Source organism: Pteronotus mesoamericanus, unplaced genomic scaffold, assembly GCF_021234165.1.
Source record: "Pteronotus mesoamericanus isolate MK-2021 breed Mesoamerican mustached bat unplaced genomic scaffold, CSHL_Meso_final contig_246, whole genome shotgun sequence".
Classification (NCBI taxonomy): domain Eukaryota; kingdom Metazoa; phylum Chordata; class Mammalia; order Chiroptera; family Mormoopidae; genus Pteronotus; species Pteronotus mesoamericanus.
This window is the reverse complement of record NW_026555104.1, coordinates 6,325,057-6,351,777: the sequence shown is the minus strand read 5'-3', so window position 1 is coordinate 6,351,777 and position 26,721 is coordinate 6,325,057. Positions and strand designations below refer to the sequence as shown.

General features: G+C 53.6%; 1 protein-coding gene across 1 annotated transcript in view; it reads left to right on the top strand.

Moving 5' to 3' along the window:
* Nucleotides 1–26,721, top strand: part of SDK2 (sidekick cell adhesion molecule 2) — a 240,438-nt gene that overhangs the window by 146,862 nt on the left and 66,855 nt on the right. The window contains exons 4-12 of the mRNA XM_054572925.1: nt 4,202–4,349; nt 9,994–10,127; nt 15,326–15,437; nt 17,145–17,335; nt 17,469–17,552; nt 19,124–19,318; nt 20,472–20,588; nt 22,128–22,295; nt 23,289–23,391. Coding sequence (XP_054428900.1) covers nt 4,202–4,349; nt 9,994–10,127; nt 15,326–15,437; nt 17,145–17,335; nt 17,469–17,552; nt 19,124–19,318; nt 20,472–20,588; nt 22,128–22,295; nt 23,289–23,391 — 1,252 coding nt within the window. The remainder of the gene's footprint in view (nt 1–4,201; nt 4,350–9,993; nt 10,128–15,325; nt 15,438–17,144; nt 17,336–17,468; nt 17,553–19,123; nt 19,319–20,471; nt 20,589–22,127; nt 22,296–23,288; nt 23,392–26,721) is intronic.

Here is a 26,721-nt window from a genome sequence, read left to right as displayed (position 1 = left end):
TTTCATGGTAAAAACTTTTAAAAATTAATAAAAGCAGTGAATACAGTCTTCAGGATGCATACTTTACAAGACCTTTTAAGACATGGCAAAGACCTCAGGAATAATTTGGGGGCCACCTCCCGCTGTGCGCCAGGCCCACACTTCTTGGCTCGTGGGGCATCGGTTGGGCAAGTTGGATCAGCACTGCAGGGCAAACATGGTGCATTAACAAGAGTGAGCCTCGGAGAGGAGAGTAGTAAGCCTCATCTGTTTCTGCCTCAGTGTGAGGGTGCTCTCCTGGGAGATCCTGGACCCCCAGGCCCCGTCAGCATCCCTCCTGTCCTTGAGCCTTTCTCCTGCACGAGCTGCCTGAGCAGACGCCCTCTTAGCAGCCCCTGCTGCTGCTGTTCAGTACATGCACGGCTGTGCCCTGGACCCATGAGTCGAGGCAAGGGGCTCCCTGAGCAAACCCAGAAAGGTCATTTGACAAAGTGAAGCAGACAGAAAGAATGGGAGGGTACTGGGGACCTGAGAGCCATGATGAGGCAGACAGATTATGGAACGGAAAGATGGAGGGCAGCATCAACTGCAAAACTTGAACCAAAACCAGGTGCCCTTCCTTCGTCCATCCATCCCACCATGCATGTGTACATCCCATCGTACATCATACACACACACAAGCATAGATGCATATATACATACATACATACAATTTCCCATGCTTCCATTCCTTCATTCCTTCTTCCCTCCATCCACCCACCCCTCCTCTATCCACCCATCATCCATCCATCTTTTCATCCTTCCACTTATCCATATATATACATTCATCCTTCACCATCCATCCATTCCACCATACATACATACAGTTATCCATGCTTCCATCCCTTTGTGCTTTCTCTCCTCCATCCTTCTACCCCTCCTCCTATCATCCATCCATCCATCTATCCATTCATTCATTCATCCCTCCACTTATCCAACTACACATACAGTCATCCATCTTCCACTCTTCCTTTCATCCATCCAAACATCCATCCATCCTCTGAACAAACCCCTGACCCTGCCCTATGGGCATTCCTTTATTTCCTCTAACTAGCCCTTTCCTCTGACCTCCTAGCCTTCACATCCACTCTTCCCTCTGGACCATGATCCCCTCAACAAACACACATGCACGCTTAGCTAACTCCTGCTTTTTATTTATGTCTCTCCTTAGCAGGAGCCTCAACCTGCCACGTCATCTAGAGTAGGTTCCCCTGCTGCTGCCTCTCACATGAGGACCCTGTTTCTTCTTCCTAACAGTCATCACAGCATGCCATTGAATGTTTGTCTGTGGGTCAGTTCGCTGATGATACCTGTCTCCCCAACCAGACTAGAATCTCCATGAGGTTAGGGGCCAGGTCTTTCTTCAGCACTACCCCAGAGCCTGCCTGGCCCACAGTGGGGGCTCGGGAAGAGTCGCTGCAGGATGGCATCTGGTGAGTTTAGAGAGAAACTCCAATGTGCAAAACATGGGACCAGGTGTCTTGTATGGATTTGCTCATGCGTACAACTGAATATAACTGCCTCTTAAAGCTTGCAGTGTAATAGAAAGAGATAAAGAATGTGAATGAAGAATTTTAATGCCCAGTATGAGTCATGAAAGAGGTGGAGAAGAAATACAAAGGGGAGCCAGACTTGAGTGCTGGCCCTGCCCAGCCCTAACTGCTTAGCATTGGATAAGCCACTCCATCTCCATGAACTTTAATTTCCTCACTGACGAAATGGAGCTAATAAAACTTGAGAGAGGAAAAAGAAACACTATTACCATGAAATTGCTTTAAATTGTTCAAATATATCTTCAGAGTTCTGTGAAAAGTTTTTTTAAATAGATAAAATTATTGTAAGAACTGGAATCAATGTGATTTATTGATGCAATTTTTCATAGGCAGAGCCAAGGAAAAGCAATTAATAAACAACTAAAAACGTTAGTTTATTAAAGTTGAGCTTCTCATGTTATTATGATGATCAAACGAGACAAAGCATGAGAAATCCACCTTGAAAGAAACCTGACATAGGGTCAATGTTCAACACTTCTTTGTTCTCTAATTCTATTTAGGTGTCATGGGGTAATCTTTGTTGAAGTAGCTGATGTTTACACTAAGCTTTGAAAAATATAGAGGATTCTAATATTTTAATACTACAAATATTAGACATAATTTTTAGCACTTTAATATACTCTTCCCGTTTCTATGGCTACATAACAACTTAGCCCAAAATATAATGGTATGTAGCAATCATTTCTTATGCTCACAGATTCTGTGACTCGAATATGGACAGAGCACAGTAGGGATAGCTTGTCTCTGCTCTGTGATGACTGAGGGCTCAGCTGGAAGACTCAACACCAGGTGAAGAAATCATCTGAGGGTTCACACATTCATTCACATGTTTATGTTGATACCGGCTGTCATTTGGGGACCCCCGTTCCTTCCCACCTGAGCTATTCTCACATCTGTGTGGACTAGATTGAGCTTCCTTTCAACATGGTGGCTGGATTCCAAGCAAGAGCATCTAGAGCAAGAGATCCAGGGGGGAGCTGTGGATGACCTAGCCTTGAAAGTTACATAACTTCATTTCCAGCATATTTTTTCATCAGAAGAGCATGTTGGGTGGGAGATAAATATTGGCACCACCATTTTTGAAAAGATACAACCTGATACCTCTCTTTTCATATAACCCCGATTATAGCCTATGAGGAAGGTACTCTTCTTAATTCCATTTTACAAAAGAAGAAATTAAAGCCCAGCAAGGTCAAAATTTTGCCCAAGGCTATACCTCATAAGTAACAGAGGTCAAACTTGAATTCACATCTCAATGACTCCAAAGCCACCACCCTTACATCTACTGCCTGCCAAACTTAGAACATAGAGGCCAACTGTGGATTTTCTTTCTTTTTTTTTTTTAAGATTTAATTTATTTATTTTTAGAGAGAGGGGAAAGGAGGAAGAGAGAGAGGGAGAGAAATACCAATGTGTGGTTGCCTCTCGTGCATCCCCTGCTGGGTACCTGGCCTGCAACCCAGGCATGTGCCCTGACTGGGCATCAAACAGGCAACCCTTTGTTTGCAGGCTGGCACTCAATCCACTGAGCCACACCAACCAGGGCAGATTTTATTCCGTGAGACACTTAATTGGCTAGGTTCCTCTGGAATGCTATTGACATGGTGCCTTGGTGAATCATGGCTTGTTCTGATAGCATTCTAGCTGGGGCCCCACACAAAAAGAGGCCTGAGGTGAGATGCAGGTTGTAAGTAGTTCAATGTGGCAGAAAGAGCACATCACATGGTCTGGGCATTAAGACAGGTTGGTTGGTGTCAGATTAAGGAGGGACCTTGAACCCAGGCAAAGGAATTTAGACTTTCTTGAGGCAATGAGGTGATTCCAAAGGTTCTTAGAAAGTTGGGGATATGGTGAGAAAAATTAATCAGGTATGGTAGCGATCACTGGGACCATGTTGGGAGTCAACGCAGCCAGAATGATGGACTCACTTAGCTTATGGGTAGGGCCTGTGGGAACAGAGGAGCCTTGGTAAATGCAGGTGGCACCCCCAAGGAAGAGCCAAGGAACTTTGTAGGGGACAGGGAAGTGGTGCACCACAGAAGTTTCCAAGGGTCTGAGCCTAGGTGATCTGGTCAGGTGTCAGGGGGAAGCTATCAACAATTCAGAAAGCAAGAAGGAGGTCCTGGCAAGGAGGTAAGAAAAGCCCAATATTTTGTGTTGGAAATTGGGGATTAGGGGTTGGAGCTCAGGGAAGAGCCAGAGCAGACGTGAGAGTCTCTGCAGAGAGACTGGGGTGAAAACCATTAGATTGGGCGAAAAGAGAATCAAGCCCAGGGCTTTGGAAAACAAGAGTGTAGGCTCGTGGTTCCCAAACTTTACCCTGAGTCAGAACCCTCCCCGAGCTGGTGGGGAACTCAAAGGCCCAAGGGTAATGAAGTGGGGTCTTTCTGTGCCCTAGGGAGGCAGAAAGGGTGGGGTAAATCTGTGGGCTCATGAAGTTTCCAGGGGATTCTGAGACCTGCCAAAGGGTAAGACGCACAGGCTTGAGCCCAAACGGTAGTTCTCAGCCTCATCTCGTGTTTGAACTATCTGTAGGAACACCAATGTCTGGGTCCCACCTACCCCAGGAGCCAGGCAACCTCTGCCGCTCACCTGGCCCCTGACGCCTGCATGTGCTCTTCCCTCCACAGACATGGGGAGCTTCGAGGAGGGCGAGAAGCGCCAGAGTGTCTCCCATGGAGAAGCCGCTGTCATCCGCGCCCCACGCATCGCCAGCTTCCCCAGACCGCAGGTGACCTGGTTCCGGGACGGCCGCAAAATCCCGCCCAGCAGCCGCATGTGAGCACCCTGCTCTGGGCAGAATCAACGGAGGGGCTCGTCCTGGGAGAGGAGGTTTGGGGCCAGATAAAGCCCCCAAATGCTGAGCAGGGCCCTGTTTGCTGAAGCACACTTTTACCACTCTTCTGGGACTTAGCCAAACTGGGGACCTCCCAGATGACAAAGTTTGGTTTATGAGGGCCTTTCTGGGAATGTACTCACAAAGACTTGGAGCCAGGACAGCTTAGTCGCCTTCCTGGGGAATCCCAGGCACTGGCTCCTTTCTCAGGGGAGAATAGTTCTGCATCCTAAAGCACTTCAAAAACCCAGACAGGCACAGACAGAGGCGCCGTCACTGTGGTTAGAGACTCAGGACTCAGGCCAGCAAGGGCCAGGGGGGCATGGGGCACGCTGGCATGTCCCCGGCAAAGCGGGTGGCCCCTGGGTGTTTCCGGTGTGTGGGTGTGGCTGGGTATCCATGGTGTGCTGGGGCTCTGTGTGTTTTGGCTGCCAGGAGGCCATGAGGCCACGGGGCCCGGCAGGAAGAGAACACATGGCTCTTTCAGCCCTAACAAAACCCCTCTGTGTGGCCCAAGGCGTCGGCTGCAGCAGCCTGACTTATGGGCAGGAGCAAACGAGCCAGCACCTCCACAGAGGGCGGGGGGCAAAGCATTTCCTCCCTGGGCACACCCGGGCCTCCCGATCCCCCTCAGGCTCCAGAGCCAGCCTAGGCTTTCCCCTGTTTCCAGAAAAGAAGCAGGACCACCCTGTCCTGTCTCCTGGGGCAGTGGGTCAATTGTGGGTGGAGCCCGTCCCGGTCTCTGTAGGAACTGGGAGCTGAGATGGACAGTTCTTGCCTTTGAGGACCATGAGTGAGAGAAGCATAATAGTAACAATGGCTGTCACTTAGAGATGCCTGCAGTGTCCTCAGGCCTGGGTTAAGCACATTCCATACATCATGCCCCCACCCCACAGGCACACACCTCCGAGGAAGAGACACTGTCTCCTTCCCTTCTTAGTCCCCAGACTGCTCTGAAAATGTGTCAAATGAATGGACCCTACAACAACCTGTGAGGCAGCTAGTTGTATCCCCATTTTATGGATGGTAAAGTGCCCCCAAAATTTAACTAGTTTGCCAAATCTCACCACAGCTGGTTCTAGCCTTGCCAGCTTCAGTCAGGGTCCTTGATTCCATCTTGCGTAGAAATTATGTGAGAGGAGGTTCAAAGCTATGGGAGGAGAAATGGATGAAGTGATCGCACTTGGGAAAAATTGGTCCTGGCATAGTGAGTCTCAGCCTGGTGACCTATTGAAATCATTTGGGACAACCTGATCTTTAGATCCTACACATTCTCACCTCATTAAATGGGATGTACCCTGGCACCAGGATTTTTAAAAGCTCCCCAGTGGTTCTAATGTGCAGCCACAGCTGAGAACCACCGTCTAGAATGTATCGGTTATCTACAGACATAATAATGCTGTGTAACAAATGGTGTTTATTTGTCCTAATGAATCTGATTGTGGCTGGGCTCTCTCATTTGTCCAGGGTTGGCTGGTTATTGGTGGATTAGAATGGTCAGGTGACTCACCTGTGCTCCACACGTCTCGCCACCAGCCAGCCAACCTTAGCATCCTCTCTGGGCAACTGCGAAGGAGCAGGAAAGAAAGCAGAAACAGCTTTTTCAAGCCTCTGCCAACTACCCATTGACCAAAGAAAGTCACGTGGTAGAACTCAGACTCAAGAAACAGGGAAACCGAATCTGCCTTTTGAGTAAGAGGACCTGCAAAGTCACATGGCAAAGGCTGTGGATACAGAGTGGGTGAGGAATTAGAGGGGTGCCCCAGGTTAACAGGTAGCTTCCTGCTGTGTGAGTCCAAGCTTACGTCCTTAAACCTAACTAAGGTTCAATAAACCAGCAGGGTATGGTCAACCATGGACAGAGAAAGTGAGGTTGAATCGTAGAATGCTATGCCACACAGGTGCTGAGACAGGTGAGTCCTGCCACTTCCTAACTCCCTTTTCTGAGGCTATAGCACATGTCCAAGGTGTATCGACGATGGCATCCTGCAAGCCACTCACTTGGACATGGTTTCCTGGGATGCTGTGTTGAGAAGGATTCTGAGACCTCATCCAGACTCATGGGAAAGAGCACCATGATGGGTTAACAATGTGTGCTGTGGGTGCAGGAGGGCACAAATGGGCCCTTATCTACTGCATTTGTTGGACAGGCGAGGCCTGTCTCCATCCTCACTCCCGTCATGCCCTTCCCTGACACCTTTCCACCTCCTTTTCTTATTCCCGGCCTCTGTCCTCACCCACTTTTCATTCCCAAGAGCCTCTGGCACCAGGATGGAGCCGTCTCAGGGAGCACACACGGGGGCTCTGCCTCCGCCTTGACACCGTCTCTAGCACTCCTACCAAACATGAGGGCGCATTGTGGTGATTTTATCTCAGCAATTACAGCGGAGTAATATTCATAACCAGAGGAAAGGTTCCTGGTGGCAAATTCCCTGGTGTCTGTTTGCTGGAGATACATATCTGATGAATGCTATCAGCCAGAGGGGCGTGCGGGGTGCTGTTCTCACTGCGGGGGCACTGACGGTGATTAGCAACAACACCTCGTCCATTCCCTGGTACTCACTGATGACTAGGAGACAAGGTTCCTAACAAAGACTCGTGCTGGGGGCTTTGTGCAGGTTCTGGGAGGCTGTATCTTACCCTTAATTAAATTATCAATTGGGCCCCCATGGAGCCAAGAAACTAGTCTGGCTTATTGAAGTAGTAGATGCAGGTGGGGTGCAGAGACCTAGTAAATTGAAATGAGGGAGTATGGCTGAGAATAGAACCCAGCCCCCACCCGAGCACTGAGCCCTGCCAGCCACAGAATTCTGCAGCTTCTTTCAATGTGGGTGCACCTGGGGGCAGCCAGCTGGAACCCTCCTGAGAGCCAGGGACAGCTCACACATTTTGGAAGTGAGGTCCAGGGTTGTTCCCGACCCATCTATGAAGGGCTGGCAGTCCAGAAGAGGGCTGTAAGCCCAGGGCCCACCCTTAGCTGCCTGCTGAGGGCAGAGGGAGGGCAGGTTCAAGGCCCATTATTGCTTCTGAGTCTCTCTGCCTCTGGTTCCACTCCACAGTCAGAACTCGAACCCAGACCCCATGGGTCCTAGTCCAGAGTACCATCCTCCAGTGCTAGTTAAAGCAACACTAGCTGGAGTACCAGGCTCCCAAACTCAGGGACTCGGCACCAGAGATGTCTGTTTCTTGCTCATTTAAAGGTGCCCCATGGGGTGGGAGGGGTGGTCCCCTCCTCAGTCATTCAGGGACCCTGGGCTCCCCAGTTGCTCCGCTTTGACAAGAGGGGCAGTAGGAACATGAGGATCATGCAGAGGGAGCTTGTGGTCCAAGCCAAAAATCGGTGCACATCCCTTCCCCCATACCCTGCTAGCTCAGCCCTATTGCCCCACCTGGATGCAAGGGGGGCTGGGAAGGGTGGCCCCTGACCTCCCAGCAGCCACTCCACTCTATGGAGGGGCCCCTGAAGCTGAAGTGGACAGCGACCGTCTCTGCCTTCTCAGTGTGCCACTCCACCTAGACAGGGTATCTCAGCCATGACCCAATTGTCATTTTGTGCTCCGTAAATTTTCATGGTGGGTACTGTAGGATGCTTAGCTGGATCTCTGACCTCTACGACTAGTTGCTAGCAGCAGCCCCACAGCTGTGACAACCAGAAGTCGTTCAGGTATTGCCAAATGTCCCCTGGTGGGCAAAGCCACTCCTGGTTGAGAACCCCTGACCTCGGAAGATCAGCCACAATAGAGACAAGATATAGCTAAAAGGAGATAAGGGGGTGGGAGAGTTTCCCTGGTCAAGGAGAGAAGGAACTGGAGGTAAAAGCTTTCCCTGGAGGCCAAAAGGGAGCTCAGGACAGGCAGGTGCACTGAACAGTGGAACCAGGCTATGCCTGGTGTCATGGTGCCATGGCAATGGGAGTGGCCAGGGAGTGGTCCAGGTGGACAGCTCTCATCAAATTAGCCCTGACCTTGGGCTGTGTGCCAGGTGAGAGCTATGTGAGATGGAGGGGGACACCTTAGGCCAAGTGGAGACATAACAGAAGCTGCGGCAAGAATCAGAACCCCTCACCCTCGGGGCTGGAAGGAACTCTCACACACATGTGCCTCCGCCCCTTGCACAGATGAGGAGACTGAGGCCCAGCAAGGAGGAGGTCGGGTGCTCCTTAGAGGCCAGGGCCAGAGCTCCGTTCCCTAGCTTCCCACTTGCCCCAACCAGAGCCCAGCCTCCCTAATCCCACTCTGGCCAGCAGCGCAAACTCCACTAAAGGATGGGGGCCCTGCAGGAGGCTCCCAGGTGGAAAATGGTCATCATCCCTGGCCCATTTTTTTGCTTTTTAACTATTTTAGCCTTGCTCTGTCCCACCTCCTATCGCCTCATTAGTAGGAATTCATAGGAGCTCTATAGAAAAAAAGGGATGGATGTTATTAGGGCGCCCAAGAATTGGGGCAGGAGGGCTTTGCCTTCCAGCCCTCTGCTGAGAACTCCCCCACACTGCGCATGAATCCCCCCAAACCAGGGGAGGCTGAGAGAGAGCAGGCTGGAGAGGCATTAGCTGGGCTGTTTATTTAAGAGCTTGTTTAAAACTCTGTAACATTCACCTAATGGGAAAATTTGAAAAGAATTCAACTGGATTTGTCCTTGTTAAACTAACATTAAGGATATTTAACAGCTGTCTCGGGCACATCACATTAAAATCCAGAGACAGACTTGACAAACTAATGATTTTGTTTGTCATCGGGAGAATGGGTGCGAGGAGATGGCAGGCGGAGCGGCGCGGGCAGTGCCCTGGCGCTGTTTCACCCACGTCAGATGGGGTCCCCAGCTGCCCGCCTGGACAAGCCCTCTTTCCTGCCTGCAGACCTGGGTGCCGAGGGGCTGTGTGAGGGGATCCCAGCGGAGGGAGACGGGCTGGGAGCAAACAGTCCATGTCTGCACCCCACTGCCTGGCAACCTCCTTTTCCCCTCTCCACCAGCCCAGCCGGTCCACTCTGTGGACCAGCTTTAGGGAGTTGGAAACTGTTAGCATAAAAGGGAGCTGGTGGGGGATGTGAACACCAGAAGTCCATGTTATTGGCAACCTAGGGCCTTTGAATCAACCTAAACCAATTTAGGATTAAGTTAAGGTGTTGAGTCTGGAACAGTTCTATTCATTTCTAAATTTATTATCATTGCTCATCACTCATTCATTCATTCAAGGACACTTCTTCCAGTGTCTGGATGCTTCTGGTACATTCACAGAGATGAAGCAACCCCACACACACATCACCACCGATGCGGTGACGGGAGAGGGCAGAATTCTGAGTGACCTGTGGGAACAGCCCCGAGCCCAGGTTTGGGGTGGGGTCAGGGTAACCTCACGTGGACGGCAGTCTGGGACCTCTGGACATGTGCTGTGATTGGGTCTGGTCCCCAGTGCTGGCAGCGTGCTCTCTACAGACGAAGTGCAGATGGAGTTCAGGCATAAGTGGTTCTGGGCGACGGGCTGGAGGAGGGGCTCCTGGGAGGCAGCAGCTTCCTGTCCCTGCTCCCATCCCCGGATGCGGAGAGCCCCTCGGGCCCCTGCAAGATGAGTCCTGTTCCCCTTCCCAGAGCCATCACCCTGGAGAACACCCTTGTCATCCTGTCAACGGTGGCTCCCGACGCAGGCCGCTACTACGTGCAGGCTGTTAATGACAAGAACGGGGATAACAAGACCAGCCAGCCCATCACTCTCGCCGTGGAGAGTAAGTAAGCAGCAGGGCCTGGGACAGCTGCGGAGCTTGTCATTAAATCTTGAGAATGGGACCCCAGGGGGTCGTGAGGAAGATAGAATGGTGCTGGAGGGGGAGGCTGTGGGAGCACAGGGGAGGAGCCCTCCCGAGGAGGGGAGACCCAGCTGGGGCGGAGTGTCAGAGCCGAGGCAAGCGGCGGGGGGGCGGGGGGGGGCGCTGCGTACGGGCCCCTATTCCTGTGCATCTGGAGAGGGGAAGCCTCACTGGTTGTCAGCAGGGCCACTGGAGGGCTGGCGAGAGCATGGAATGCAGGAGTGTGTGTGTGTGGGCTAGCCACCCTGGGCTCAGGTGCAGACAGGGAGGACACACCAGGGGCTGGGAAGCTCATCTTTAAACAAATATACTAACGGCCTGTACTCAGCCGGCATATAAGAGCGCTGCTTCTACTCGGAGCCAGGCCATCCTCACTGATGGGGACACAGGCTGTCTGCTATACTCCTGTCTGGAAGTGCCTCTGTCCATCCCCAGAAACCACCCAGCGCCCTAGAAGAGAGAGGCAAAGCCCTCCGCAGTGGCGGGCGCCAAGGGTAGCAAATTAAAAGGGTGGCTCCGTGAGTTTCCTTTGGCAAAGAGGCATTTGTCCAGCTGACACTGAGCCATGATGGAAATGCTGGGCTGTCCTCCCTGGCCAGGCTGGCCCTCTCCCTCCCTGCTCCATCCCTGGAGTTGAGAAGGTGGGCGCCACCCCGGCAGCTGGCCCGGGCCAGGAATCCCGGAGTGTGTGAGATGAGGCCAGAGCTTCCCACAGCAGCTGAGCAACCGCACAAGCTGGGGGAGCCAGATGTTTACATCTCTTCACATCTGTACCACCCCCGCTCCAAACCCAAGGCTCATTTATCATCCATGGTCGCTTGGGGACGCACCCGCCAGCAGCAAGATGAGGGTGTGGGCCAGCATGGGGCTTCCCGCATTCCTCCTCTAATCCCAGCCCCTGTTTGTCTGCCGGGGCCTGGAAAGCCCGGAACATTTCCCAGCCTCTTCCATCCCCATTCCCGGGCCTTCTGAGTGCCCACAGAACCCCCTCCCGTTTCTGCAGAGTTCTCATTCCTCCAGGGCAGGTTCCAGTCTGCCTAGAAAGAGACCTGGATGTAGGGAAGAGAGTTCTCTTCTGGGTGCTGACCTATCAGGGCCACAGGTGTAACCTTTGACATTGACCTGGGCCAAGATCACAGTGAGGATGCTGTTTCTGTGGGAAAAGGAATTTAATCACCAGAAGATGTTTTCCCCCATATGTTTTCCAGTGATCAGAATACCTAGAGTCTAATGGAATCCAGTCATTGATAGGAAGGAATATTCATGGTCCAAGTCAAGGCCAGGTGACTCAGTTTACCCTGAAACCAGAGGTTGGAGCCTCCTGTTCTGTGTTCCTCCCCCAGCACCCAACTCTCCTGGCCAACTGCGGGGATCATTCACCCTTGGCTCCATGTTAGCGCCCCAACCCTCCAGCCAGCCCAAGGGAGACAGGCAGAGCCCTCTGAACCCCGCATCTGCCAAGCCTCTCCCCCAGTTAGTTGTCTGTTTCTCCCACCCCATTGCCCCCTGCCTCCTGCTCTCAGGCAGTGATTTGTACTGGATGGAGAGCAGAATCAGCTGATTTTCAGCTACTTTCTCCTCCCACGAGTGACTGTGCTTCAGAATCCTGTTTTTGTCACTGACCCAAACCCCCAGCCTGCCCGCCTGCCTGCCAGCCAGTGTGCCAGGAGCAAGTGCTGCTTCTCCTGCCGCTGGCTCGGCTCGCTTATCTCCCCCAAGCCTCGTCCCCTTCTCCGCTCGCTCCCCTCACCCCTTCTTCTTTCCTCTGTCAGGGCAGCTCAGCTTCTCAGCAGCCCCCTCCCACCCCCGGACACCCATGCTCCTCGGAAATGGAGGAGGCAGCCAGGCCAGTGGCCCGGGCATTGCCCCTGCCCAGGTGTAACCCAGGTGACCCCACAGAGACTGTCACAGCTTTTGAAAAGTCCATGCCTAGGTCATGCCTGGGCCAGTCCATGCCTGGGCCCGTGTGGCAACCTCACACCTAACAATCAGCCCCGCACTGTTCAACAGAAATATAATGGGAACCACATAAGTTATTTAATATTTGCCAATTACCCTAATTTTTAAAAAAGGGATGAGAAATAGGTGATATTAATTCTATTCATATTTTAACCCAACATGTCTAAAATGGTACCGTTATAATATACAATCAATATGGGAAAATAGTAATGAGATATTTTACTTTTTTTTAATACCAAATCTTTGAAATCTGCATGTATTTTACACTTCGAGCGCTTCTCAATTTGGATGCAAAGTTTTCATCTGAGATACATGATCTGTGTTGAGAGTTCACCAAATTCACTGCTGAAAAGGTGGAGCCATGCGCCAGGTTGTTCCACACTTACTTAAAAGTATTCTGATAGCTGATTTGGGAGGCCTGTTTTTAATTAAATGCAAATTATTTAAAATTAAATCCCATTGAATCCAAGGGGCATGGGTCACATTTCAAGAGCTCACAGCCACCTGTGCTGGATGGGGGAGGTTGGTCCCCTGCTCCTGGGCACCTGGAACCTGCCCAGGAGGGAAGCAGCTAACCCCTCCCGCCACCGCTCACTTGGCCTATGGGCAAGGTGAGTCATGTGGTCCATGAGCCTCAGTTTCCTCATCTGTAACGTGATGCCTGTGGCAAAGTGTAGTGGGGAGGAGTAAATGAGGTGACTCTGGGCAAATGGATCTCGGTGGGTGTCCCTCGTGCCTGTGACCAAGATCATCCTGGGGTAGCAGGATCCAGCTTTGCTGATATACGGGGAGCCCCTGTGCTTCCTCCCACCGTCCACATCAGGAGCTCGCCCGGAAGACTCCCCTCTCCTCCTTGCTCTGGGGATCTCCTTGCTCAGGTGACCTAGGCACAGGCAGGCAAATCCCCAGGAGGAAGGACTGTCTGTCATGTATTGAATACCTACTATGTGTTGGTAGTTTGCACTCATCCCAGACCCAGTTAGCTTGGGGACACCGGAGCCAGACCAGGGTGTTGAACCAGGTCTTCCTGAACCCCAGGCTTTCCTTCACTGGGTCCAGGGTCCCCAGCCACTGCCTGATCCTCCCTTCGAGTCCCATAGGCTGCCACTCTGGCCTGGGTGTGAGCTTCAGAGTTCCTAGGGAGGGGGCTCAGCCATCCCTCTACCCTCCCATAGCCAACAAGCCAGCCCAAGGCCCTGGGGCAGCCTCATATTTTTAAACTCCAAGGGCTCTGCATCCCAGCTGCGCTGTGGGGCACCGCTTGGGCCCTGTCTGTCTTCTCCTCAGGCCCCATTAATCTGGGCCCTGGTACCTGTGCACCCAGCATATAACAAACAACTCAGAGCACACTTTTATGGATTCAGCTATATCAGCAGCTTTCAATCCGATCGCTCTTTATGGCACCTACATGAGGCTTTTATATTGTTGCAATTATTTTGTTTTATATGCTTCCTTTTGTCCCCTCCTTCATTTTACTTTATTTTTGACATTTTATTCCCATTCGGCCTGGGCCTTCACCAGCCAGGCCTGGAGTCCAAGCAGAAAAACCTGCCCAGGGGGGACCGGGATAGCAGTGGAGCCACCACGTGCCCTCCCCATAAAGGATGACCCCCCACTGTCTCCCAAGGCTGTGCCCGTCACTAGGGCCTGCCACCTTCACGCCCCCTGGAAAGAGACCAACGAGATGGATTTTTTGGTGAGAGAAAAAGTCCTCGGATGTATTTTTCAGGAACTATGAGCAGGTGTAGAGGGAATATTGGAGTTTCTGCCAATATTGGGCCTATACTGACCCACAAAGATAAGAACGACACCACTTCTTAAAGGACATGTCACTGCTTCTCTTAGGAGGCTTTGGGGTACTGTGGTGTTCTAATAAAGCCCACTCCTGATCAGTTCTCTTTCATTTCAACCATCATCCCTGGGGGTTGTACAATGACACTTGCATTCATTTGTTGACCTAACAAATGTATCTGAGCACCTACTCTGTGCCAGACATCATTTCTTGTCCTGGAGATGGGGTGGCGGGGGGTGGTGAGTGAGCTGTCTGAGTCACCCCAGGTTTCTGTAGCAATACCACACGGATACCAGGGGCATCCACACGGACATTTATATCTCAGAGTTCTGGAAGGCCAAGGTCTGGTGAGGGCTCTCTTCGTGGCTTGCAGATGGCCGCCTTCTCACTGTGTCCTCCCAGGGCAGAGAGCAAGAGAAAACTCTGAAATCTCTTACTCTTAGGACCCCACCCTTATGACCTCATTTAACCCAATTCCCTCCTAAACATTCCATCTCCAAAAACAGTCTCATGGGGGTCAGGGCTTCAACTTGTGAATTTGAGGGGAGACACAATTCAGTTGTAAGCAAAGATCCATGAGGTTCCTGCCCCAAGGAATATATGAGTTGCCTGAGGCTGCTGTAACAGAGTTTTATTCTCTCACAGTTCCGAAGGCCAGAAGGCTGAAATCAAGGTGTCGGCAGGCCCAAGACCTTTCTTGCCTCCCCAGACTTCCCGTGGCTGCCGGCAGTCCTGGGTGTTCTTTGGCTTGTTGATGCATCACTCCAACCTCTGCCTCTGGCTTCCCCGGCCTCCTTCCCTGTGTGTCTGCGTGGTTGTGTCTAAATGTCCCTCTTAGAAGGATGTGTCATATTAGCTATGAGGCCCACCCCATGCAGGAGGACCTCATCTTACCCTGGTGACATCCGCAAAGACCCTTTTTCCATTTATAACCGCTGCAGACAGGGATTGGAGGGGACGCTATTCAGAGCAGTCCAGGGAGTTTGCATTCCAGTGGAAGAGGTAGAAAACAGAAGGGTGAGCCAACAAGGTACATGTAAGTGGAAGGAAGGATTTGGGAGACCAAGAACAGAAGAGGGGGATGAGGGGCAGGCATGGTGGCCGCAGGAGTAGGGAAGGCCTTGGAGGTGTCCCGTGGGCTCTCCATGGGCCCTGTGCAGAGACCCATCAGCAGAGGAGGAGAGGCAAGGGGATTCCTGGGGTCAGTGTCTAGAGGTTCAGCTCAGGATGCTCAGTCAGCTGCCCTGTGGCCACCTGCCCCGCTCCACAAGGACAACTGTCTCCATGGCATCGGCCTCTAATGGGGAGCTGGGCAGAGACAGGATTTCCGAGCTCTGTCCCCGGCTAACACCTGACCTCTCCCCAGATGTAGGGGGGCCTGCAGACCCCATCGCTCCAACCATCATCATTCCTCCCAAGAACACCAGCGTGGTGGCCGGGACCTCGGAGGTGACCATGGAGTGCGTGGCCAACGCCAGGTGGGCAGTGTTTCTCCCCGCCCCCTTCCCTCTTCCCTCCAGGGGCTGCTCCTCACCTGTGGGCTCGAAGGAGACCAGCTGGAATTCAGAAAAGCCCAGGAGTGTCATATGAGGACCCCCAACAGGAGAAGGGATATTTAGCCCGAAGAAAGGACAGTGGGTGGACATGCCAGCTACGGTCACGGGTTATCAGAAACAAGCAGGGCTGGCTCACTCTCCATGGCCTGAGAGGAGAGACCAGGCTCCGAGTGGAAGTTATGGGGCCGCAGATCTCAGCCGAGGATATTGGGGGCGGGGAAGTCCTCTCGCTTCCAGCCCTCAGAGGGGCCTGGAGAGGGGCAGGGCCCCTGCCCATGGCACCCCCCTTGCAGGCGGGCCTGTGCAAGAGGGAGGCTGCGCTGGGAGACAGTTCCCGTGACGGACTTTGCAGGAGGGCAGACCTGCCGTCAGGTGCAGTCGAGGCCCCCTCCTGGCCGTACACACCCCTCACTGTCTCACACAGGAAACAAATCATTCCATCCTCTGTGAGTGCTGTGCTGCCTGCCTTCCCACACAACCTTTATTCCCCCAGCCACAACTTCCTGGCATAGATATCACTATGCTGAAGGCCAGAGAAAGCAAGCAACCTACCCGAGGTCGCCCAGCTGGCCAACAGCAGAATTGCAATATGATAGGCCACCCCAAGGCCTATGCTCACTGCCACGCTTTGGGCCTCAGTCTCCTGGGCTGTGAAATGGGAATAATCCGAGCACCTGCCTCACCAGCTGGGTGTGTCGGCGGAGTGCTGAGCCCAGCCTGTCAGGAAGGATAACGGATGGGATGGGTGGGGAGTGAGGCCAGTGACCCTGAGGGAGGTCACCTCCAGCTGAGGATTCCCAGAGGGCGTGTCCCTGTAGCAGGGCTTACGTTCCTCAGAACCCAAGTTTCCCCCAAGCGTGGGGAAGGCCACCAGGATGAACGGCACACATGAAGGGGGTGCGGTAAGGATGCAGAGAAGGCCCGCAGGAAAGAGCCAGCCTAATGTCACTTGAGCCATCGTTGCCCCAACTTATTCAACCATGGAACCCCTCTTTCCTGGGACCCCTCTGAACACCCTGTGCAACAAACACAGACCCCACTCCCCGCCTTTGGCAGATTGGCCCTTGGAGATCCGCCAGGAGCTAAACAGTCTCCAGGGGCCTCGGGGGTGCCGGGGTCAGTGATGGTGGGAAAGGGTTCAACCCCACCCTCACCCCATCCAAGTTGGGAGGTGGGTCACTCCATCCGCCTGCCTTTGTCTCCCCATCTCCAAACTTTGGGTACTTCTCTCATGTTCCTTCTTGTCACTTCCCTCACCTTTAACAGTCTCCTGTCCACTGATTTACATGTGGATGGCGGGAGAGCAGAAGGAAGGGTTCGCAGTCAAGGCAGCCTCTCTGCTCTCGAGAGCCCTGGGCCCTGGGTTCCCAGGGCCGGGCCTGTTCCAAGGGCTGTGTCTGCATCCATGCATTCACCTTCACCCCAGCCCCCCGTGAGCACGGTTGCCCCATTTTACAGAAGAGAAAACTGAGGCCCAGGGCACTGGAGGAACTTGCCCAAGGACTTGTACCTAGAACATGGGCAAACTGAGACGGCCTGGCCCTGGGCCTCACTCCTCGCCATCCCTGCCCCGCCCTTGGGCTTCCGGAAGTCCCTGTGGCTGAATGCCTGCTCCCTGCCCCCCTCCAGGCCCCTGATCAAGCTGCACATCATTTGGAAGAAGGATGGGGTGCTTCTGTCAGGTGGTATCAGTGACTACAACCGCCGGCTCACCATCCCCAACCCCACAGGCAGCGACGCAGGCTTCTACACGTGCGAGGCCGTGCTGCGCAGCAGCAGCGTCCCCTCTGTTGTCCGTGGAGCCTACCTGTCCGTGCTGGGTGAGACGGGCAGGGCTTCTAGGGGTCCCCCGAGGGGGGGCGGCAGCATGGCTGGGGCCTACTTAAAGGGGATCCAAACAGTGGCTATATCCTGAGGAGCATGGCTCTGAGCCCCTCTCTGGTCTTCCTGCAGAACCGCCTCAGTTTGTCAAGGAGCCGGAGAGACACATCACAGCGGAGATGGAGAAAGTGGTGGACATCCCCTGTCGGGCCAAAGGTGAGCCGGCGGGCGGCGTGGAAGAAGGGGGGCAAGGGCCCCCACACCTTCAGCCTCTCCTGTCTCTGTCACGGGCTTCTCTGAATTCCCTCTCCGTCCCTTGGCACCATCACTGAGCAGAGAGCCCGTCTAGCCGTGAGCAGACACCCCAGGAAACAAACAGGCCAAATTACCGTAATCTCAGGACTAGAAATCAACCTGCGTTACCATAACTTGAGGGTTACAAATGAACCCAAATTACTGTTATTTCAGAATAGGTGACAGACCCAAATTGCCCATAATTTGAGAGTTGTAGACACTGCCGAATTACCATGATGTTAAAACTATGAGAATGTGGGTACCTGAGAAGCTCCGCCTGGCTTCTGGGCTATTCTCTTCCTTCTCCCCGACTCGCCATTTCTACTTAACCCGCCTTGTCAGAGCTCCTGGAGAATTTCTGCTCTTCCCATCCCCACCCTCCCTCCTCCTGTTGCCGCTGAGCCAAAACAGAGCCTGAAACCACGGTGAGCTCTGGGTGCTGTGCGGGACACGATCTAACACTGAGCAGAGAGGCAGAACGTAGTTCAAGCAGGAGGGAGCGTGACAGTGGAGGAGGTCCTCACAAGGGGGAGGCAGAATTCATTCATTCATTCAACAAACACTTTTTGTTGACAGCTCACCCTGTGCTGACACTGTTCCCGGAGCGGTGGGGGGGCGGGAGGACACCGACGGGGCCAAACAGCCAGATCCCGCTCATACGGAACTGACATTCCATTCCCGTGAGGGGGCAGAGAAACCAATAAACAAATAAAGATGCCTTATTTCGTTTCATCTAAAAATGCCACGGGTTGTAAGACGCCCCATTATTTTATGTACCACTAAGAAAGAAAAAAGACTGCCAATTAAATTATGACATCCTGTCGATTGTAAGACACGTCCTGATCTCAGAGATGTTACAGCGTGAAAGAACGTGCATTATTGAGTGGATGAAATATGGGATCATAGAATGTCAGGATGAAAAGCAGGCAGGCTCGGGGGGCATGGAGCCGGGGGTGCTCTTTTGAACGGGTGTGGGGAGCGCTCTGGGGGAATTGCATCTGAGCAGAGACCCAGAGGGAGAGTGGGGAGGGTTGGGGGTACCCGTGGGAAGGGTGTGCCAGGCAAGGGGAGCCCCCTCACACCCTGTGCAGGCCAGGTAGGAGGGGCTGCTGAGGACCCCCGAGGGCTGCTAGTCCCCGCTGCATCCTCCTCAACCTGGGGCTCTGTGGTCGAGTGGATTTGGAAACCGGCTCCCAGCTGGACGTTCCCAGGCTACCCAGGAGGCTCTGTTAAATATTGAGAAAAAATGTATAGTTTGTCCAGCCCAGCGTTCCCTAACTAAACTAACTCCAGGGCATTTAACGTTTTCCTGAAATGCCTACCATATCAGAATTTGAGAATTGACACTCTGAAAACGGCCTCCCCCGCTCCCTAGGCCGTGAGTGCGCTTCTGAGAAGGTCCTAGAGACCAGATCACCCAGGACCCCCGACAGACTTCCGGCCTCCACTGTACATGCAGGAGGTGGCTGACTGTGGGTCCGCCTCTCCCCCAGGTGTGCCGCCGCCCTCCATCACCTGGTACAAGGACGCGGCCGTGGTGGAGGTGGCAAGGCTGAGCCGCTTCCGGCAGCGTGGGGACGGGGGCCTGCAGATCAGTGGACTGGTGCCCGACGACACGGGCATGTTCCAGTGCTTTGCCCGCAACACGGCCGGCGAGGTGCAGACATCCACCTACCTGGCCGTCACCAGTAAGTCCTTTCCTGCCCTTCCCCAGAGCCCCTCCCACCCAGGACAAAGCTCTGCTCCCAGCCAGGGGCCTCTCGAGAACAGAGATAGGATCCTAGAGGACTGTCCCGCAGGCAGTCACCAGGGTGGCACAAGCCACTTACGCCCACTGCTCCTGTAGCCCCGCGCCCTGTGCCCAGAGGAGGCCCCCAGTCCCTACCTGCCCTCCCAGTGCCCGGGAGCTGAGGACAGGTTCCCTGGCTCTTGGAGAGAAGCCCGGGCACTTCAGCTGTCCCCCCTTCCCTCCCGGGCAGGCTGTCACGACCCCGTCCCAGCCAAGCCGACGTGCTCCCTTCTCCAAAGAGGAGAAGCAGCACTTTATCCTCAGCCCCGCACTTGCAAATCCCGCCCCCACAGGAGTCTCACTGAGAGTGATAGTAGCAGCCTTGCCCACTGAAGGGAGCTGCCTCAGCCATCAGATGGCATCGCGAGTGGCCACGCTGAAGCTCTGTGCAAATGCCGCGTCCTGCTGGGCTGCTCACCTCAGCAGCAGGGCCCCCCCGCCCACACCCACAGGGGCCACAGGGCAGAGGGGAGCTGGGACTGCCCCGCAGGCGCGACGGAGTGGGGCAGCTTCTGTGAGCGCGGGGGGCGGGGGGGCTGGTCCCACACCCGCCTGACCAGATGGCTCCTGGAAGGCTGGGGTCAGGGAAGAGAGACAAAAATGTCTGCACTGACACCTGAGGAACCACAGCTCACCCCGGTGACGGGCCCTCCGGGGCTGGCCTTTAGGAGGCGGTTGATGGTCTCCCATTGGCCATGCCGGTTTTCTGTTTTAAGAAACCAGAGCCTCCATGTCTTGTTCAGTGAAGGATGGATCCATTTACCTTGTCAGGAGGGTGTGAGCTGCTCTTGGGAGTCCTCGGTTTCCCTGATATGGAGGCTTGAGAATCAAGGCCGGGTGGGAAGTGGTGTCGCCTGGGTCCCTCCACAGGGTGGCTGATGTGGAAAGCCCCCGGGGGTCCCCAGGCTTCCTCCTATGGTGGGACTGCCACCAAGGCACCTGCATCCTTCCCCGAAGTGGGACCCACAGCTGCCAGAGTAGCAGATGCAGGACGAGAACCTGGGGGCTGCTCCCAGGGTGTAGCTGAGAGGCCCCGCTGTCTCCATATGCAGGCATCGCCCCCAACATCACCAGGGGCCCCCTGGACAGCACAGTAATCGACGGCATGTCCGTGGTGCTGGCTTGTGAGACTTCGGGGGCTCCCCGGCCGGCCATCACTTGGCAGAAAGGTAGGCGAGACCAAGCCGCTGTGGAGGGCCGTGGGACGGCCCGGGGCGGTCCTCAGCGCCCCGCACTGCAGCTAGCCAGGGTGGGCCGCCACGGACAGCGGTGAGGGCTGTGCGGTGCATGACTCAAGAGGGCAGCCGTCACACACAGGGAGTACCACCTGCCGCCGCGTCAGGCTCGAGGCGCAGCTCCGCATCTTCTGAGACCTGTGACCTGGGGTGAGGCGGTATCTCCTCACTCTGAACCTCAGTGTGCTTCAGGGTGGCATGGAGACTAGATGGAAGTGCCTGGGAAAGGCCCGCACGGTGCCTAGGCAGGCGTGTGGCCTAACGAACCCAGCTCTTTGCGGGTTAGCATTATGGGGGTAGTTGTGGGGGGAGTGGGAGGGCCCAGACACCTGAGCCAGCAGAGCCCAGCCCTGCCTAAGTCCACCCACCCGCGCGCCTTCTCTCCCCGATGTCACACACTCACCTTCGCAAGTCTCCCATGCACACACACGCAAACACGCGTGTACACAACACACATATACGGTCAGTCCCTCAAGCCTCTGCTCAGGTGAGCCTTCCCGCCCAGCCCCCGGGCCCCGGGCCCTCCCCCTGACCCCTCCCTGCTTTACGTCCCACCTTCTAATCAACAAGCTCATTGATTTTGCTGGTTGCCTGTCTCCCCACAAAGGCAGGCGTTTCAGTCTTGCCCACTGCTGTCTCCCCAGGGCCTAGAACAGATGCTGGTACATAGTAGGTGCTCAATAAATATGTGTGGCATGGATGTCAGCATACCCAGGTGTGTGCCTAGATGTGGGAATGAACACACCCGCCAACCACACTCCCCAGTTCAGCGAGCCTGCACAGCTGTGCCCACAGACACACTCAGCCGAGTTCCCTCGTGCAGGCAGCTGGGGTTTTCTGTAAAATAGGGACAGTCACAGAAACCTGCATTCTCAGTCACGCTCACACATATGGCACGTCCCTTCTCTCTGTCTCGCTCTCCCCCGCGCCCCCCGCATCTCTCTCTTTCCAGGCCCTGGGCCTCCCTAGGTCCCCCTGCACAGGGAGGTCTGACCTGACCACAGCTGTCCCCTATTCCTCTCCGTCCCACCCTCACTCCTTGCTGCTCCCACCCCTCACTTTCCTCTGCTTCCCTGAAGGTGACTCTCCAGAAGCATCCTCTGCAGGATGCCCGTCACCACCTTGTCAGAGCTGTCAGCCCCTCCCCCCAGCCCAGGTGCCAGCTGCATCAGGAGACAGTCGCTGGCCTTCTCTGGTGAAGGGCAGACGGTGTGGTGGGTGGGAAACATCAGGAGACCTGGGCTCCAGGCTGCCCACTCTGACCAGGTGCCCTTGCGCCCGTCACCCATCAGAAACCTCAGCCCCCACCGCAGCCCTGACGCCGCCCCCGTCCCAGCACCCCCAGCATTTCTAACCGGGGAGGCTGCCTGCCACCACGCACCCCAGAGCAGGAGGGGTGGGTGTGTGGTCTGGGCAGGGGGCAGCCTCACAGTGCCGGGACTGCCGCCTGAGCCCACCGCATGCTGCCCACAGGGGAGCGCATCCTGGCCAGCGGCTCTGTCCAGCTACCTCGCTTCACGCTCCTGGAGTCGGGCAGCCTGCTTGTCAGCCCCACGCACATCTCCGACGCTGGGACCTACACCTGTTTGGCAACCAACTCTCGGGGGATCGACGAAGCCTCGGCCGACCTGGTCGTGTGGGGTGAGTGTGCAGAGAAGGGCTGTGTCACACGTCTGTGCGTGAGTGTGTGCTGAGCACACGTGATCCCCACGGAGCACACACTCACGCCGCCAGCACCTCCACATCCCCACATCTGTCTGACCAAGGGATTCTTACAAGAGGGGCTTGGACAAATTAACTCAGAGGACAGAGACCAGGAAGGCCAAGGTTCTGTGGCCGATGCCGTGTGATAGAGGGGAGCTCCTGCCGTGCATGGCCAAGTGGAGAGAAAGTAGGGGTGACAATGGACAGCCGTCTTCATATACTTTAGGCCAGAAACCAGCAAACTTTTTCTGTAATGACCAGATAGTAAATATTTTAGATGTGTGGGCCAAACAGTTGCAACTTCTCAACTCACGCTTTAAAGCAGCCATAGACGATACTTAATCATCGGGTGTGGCTGTGATCTAGTACGAATGTGCTCACCCAGTCAGCGCACCGGCAGACTTGACCCCCAGACTGGAGTTTGCTGACCCCTGCTTTAAGGTAACTTCTTGAGTCCTTTCCAACTCTCTGACTGCACCTGTTGGGATCTGTACCCGAGACAGACATACCTGTGGGCCTCCTGTCTAGGCTGGGTGGCGGTGACCTACTGAGCAGTGCATTGGACCAGGACTCAGGCAAGCCTCTTTTTCCTTGGCTGGACCGCTAACGTGCTGGGAAGATGACCCTGACCCTACTCAGATTTCCATGTTCTTATCCCTCGCGTGGGTTCGTGGGAGCAAAATGAAATGAGCTCCTGCTAGGTCCATGGCTCCCAAGAATTCCGATATCACAGAAGCACGTTGTTCTGTTCAACGTTTTGGGACAGTCGCTCTGGTCTACCTGTTCACCTGCTGGCCTGCCCTCCTCCGCCCGCAAATTCAGCCACACAGGCTGGGTCACCTGCAGACACCTTCCCACCCCCCTACTTCTCCTGCATTATTCTGGAATCCAGGCTCCTTCTCACTACACTGACCCCCTGCTGTCTTTCAGCCCGGACCCGCATCACCAAGCCTCCCCAGGACCAGAGTGTCATCAAGGGTACGCAGGCCTCCATGGTGTGTGGCGTGTCCCATGACCCGCGAGTGACCATCAGGTACTCCCTCTGCTGTGGCCCCAGGGAAGCGCGCAGGGGGGCAGCTTTAGGGGTCACAGGGAGCTGGGCAGGTGTCCACACTCAGGAAAGAAGTATGGCCCGTGGGGCCAAAGAACATCCTTAGGGGGACCCTTTACAGAGCCGGTGCAGAGCTGCGGCGGAGGGGCCGCTGAGTAAATGCCTTGGGAATGGAACGAGCTCGAATTGAATTGGGCAGTGTCAGGGGGGAGAGGGGAAGGGGTGTAGGCTGCCCTGGGGTGGGGTGGGGTGGGGGCAGGCAGGCTCCCAACCTTAGAAATGCGGGGATGCAGGAGGCAGGAAGGGGCAGAAAGAGGCATTTGGGGCTTCTGGTTCTCCCAGACCCTCCCCCCACTAAGTGGACGGCAGAGAGGTCCCAGTGGACGGCAGAGAGGTCCCGGGGAACAGGTGCGGGAGAAGCAATAGGGCCGGGGCAGGAGAGGGCCCTGGGACGGCCCTCGGAAAGACACCGTGAGGGGAAAGGGCCCACACGGAGGCCACCCCCTCCACCCACCGTGGGAGCCAGGACCTCCGCAACAAGCGGTGGAACCCGCTGGAAAGACCCGGGACGGGCATCCCAGGACAGAGGCAGCCAAGAAAGGCTGAAAAGCCAGGACCCTCCAAAGCCTGAGGTGGGGACACCTGGGGAACTAAAGCCTGGAGAAAAGCTCCGGGATGCCAAGTAAAAATTTTAACTGCTTCCTTAGAAATAAATATTCCCCCCATGTTGCTTTTGTATTTTACGGGCAATACCACTGGTGAAGCAACTGGCCTGGAGGTTGGGAGGGGCGAGGCAGAGGCCCTTGGAGCAGGGGTCCGATCCACGCCAGAGGCAACTGCATCCTGGGGCGCCATCTGGTGGCCACTTGGCATATGACAGCCTATGGCCACACCATGGAGACCCTGGAAGCGAACGTCAGCATAAGGGGCACAAGACGTTGAGACAAATGCCTGTTTATTTTCAGAGAATCCATGTCGGGCCCCAGTTTGAGAAACACCTCATTTAACATTCAACATTGACCCTTTAGGACCGTCATCATGTGGTGTCAGCACAGAGACAAACAGGAGCCTTGAAATTACATAGATGTGTGGTTAGAACCTTGTCAACAGATCACCCAGAATGTGCTTATTCCTGAATTTGTTAGATTTTTGTCTTAAAAACTAATATACCAACTGTAGAAAGGTCCTCTAAGAGAGCCCACACATCCCCCCACAGAATGCTGCTGTGGGTCTCAGACCCGTAATAAATAGTAGCTATAATTTTAGCATCCATTAATAGAAAAATTTTATGCCAAGAAGTTATGTTAATTCAGTAACACTAAAATAAATTGGGTTTTTATTTATAAAAATGTTATCTACTAAAATTTGGGAACTACTTGCACATTTTATTTGTTCTGTGTGCAATTCTTTATGAACAAAGGGATTCGGAGACCTGTTACAATATACACACAGACTGTGCTCCAGGACCCCAGCGACCTCCAGGTCACTGCTCCAGGTCACTGGAGGTATCCTCGCCTTAGAATGGAATTGCCCATCTCGGGCAATCTTTTCCAGGTGGGAGGAGAGAGTAGAAGTGGTCCCTCATACCCCCCAAATCAGGTGTGGCCAAGGCCACTCCCACATCCCCCCCGCCACACACACACCCCCCTATCTTCCTGGGACTTGGGAGGGACTCTGGCCGCCCCCCACCTTCTGAGGTGAGGCTTGGGGGCAGGGTAAGCCCCAGACTTCAGTATCTTTTGCAAGTCCCTAAGGTGATTCTAATGTGTAGCCAGGATTAAAAACTCTGTCCTAGACACACTGGGTTCCCTGCACGGACAGGCCACCGGGATCCGAACAACCAAGTCACACAAACATGCTGGTCACTCGTTCCTGCACTGTGCATCCTCAAGGCAAAGTGGGGCCCTGGAGAGCGGCCTGGGCAGGCGGCGGTTAACAGCATGGAAAGCTACCCAACAGCTCCCGATCCAGACCCCATCTGAGCAATCTACCTCCAGCCGTTAATATTCATCAACATTTTATCAGTGTTTCTCTTATTATACAGCTAACAGATATCCATTTTAGGAGGACAGCGTTGCAAATACAGAGAAGCCCAAAAAAAATGGAGAGAGAGAGAGAGAATAAGAAAAGCACATTTACCTGTTTCTCTCAATTAAATATAGTAATGCTTCACTATTTAGATGCCATTTTATAAAACTAGAAACACAGTGTTTACTCATCTGCTTTTTTTCCTTAAGAACCTATTGTGAATCTCTTTCTCATCAGTAAAATTTCTGTGTAAACTCAATTATATGATTATTCAGTTGTCCATTTTGTGGGTATCATATAATTGATGTTACAAATTCCCTGATGCAGGGTATTGGGGCTACTTCTAAATTTTTACTAATGTTAAGAAATATCATTATGAGTGTCCATGTAACAAAATATTTCTGCACATCTTTGATTTCCTGAGGACTAGCTATATTATTTCAAGCTGAAGGGATGCCTGAAAACCATTCATCAGAAATGTCTTACCCCGAGAGAAATGGACCTATGGGTTTTTAACACTCTTATGGAAATTTTCAAACATACCCCAAAGTACAGGGAAATGTATCATCAACCCTCATGTACCCATCTCTAGACCTCAACAATTATCAGTATTTTGCCCATTTTGTTCCATCTGTCTCCCTACACACATATTTTTATGACTACAAAATTTTTAAATCAAATCTCAAACATGTAATTTCACCCTTAAATAGGTCAATGTGAATTTCTTACTGAAATGGACTTTTCATTAAACATAACCACCGTGTACCCCCATCACACCTAACAGAATCAACAATTCCTTGAGGTCTGCTAATACCAGTCTGCTCCAGGCACCCTGATTGAATCAAAGGTGTCTTTGTAGTTGTTGGTTGAACACAGTGTCCAAACAAGGTGTACACATTGGTTGGTTTGGTTGGTGTGTCTCCCTTATTCTACACAGTTCCCCCTCCCTTATTTATATCTTTGTTTTTATTTTGTTTTCATGCTATTGATCTGTTGGCTAAACCCAGTTCTACAGGACGAAGGTCTGCAAACTTTTTTGTAAAGATTCAGAGAGTAAATATTTTAGGCTCTGAGGGCCATCGAGTCATTGTCACAACTACTCTGTAATTACAGGTTATTTTGGAAATGTTTTACCGTAAGTTCAATGCAAAAATACCCATTAACATTATGGATACAAGTGGGCATTTCCATGTTCCAATAAAACTTTATTTACACAAGCAGACAGCAGGCCATAGATTGCTGACCACTGTTGTAAACTATCCTGCCTTCTAGATTTGGCTAGCT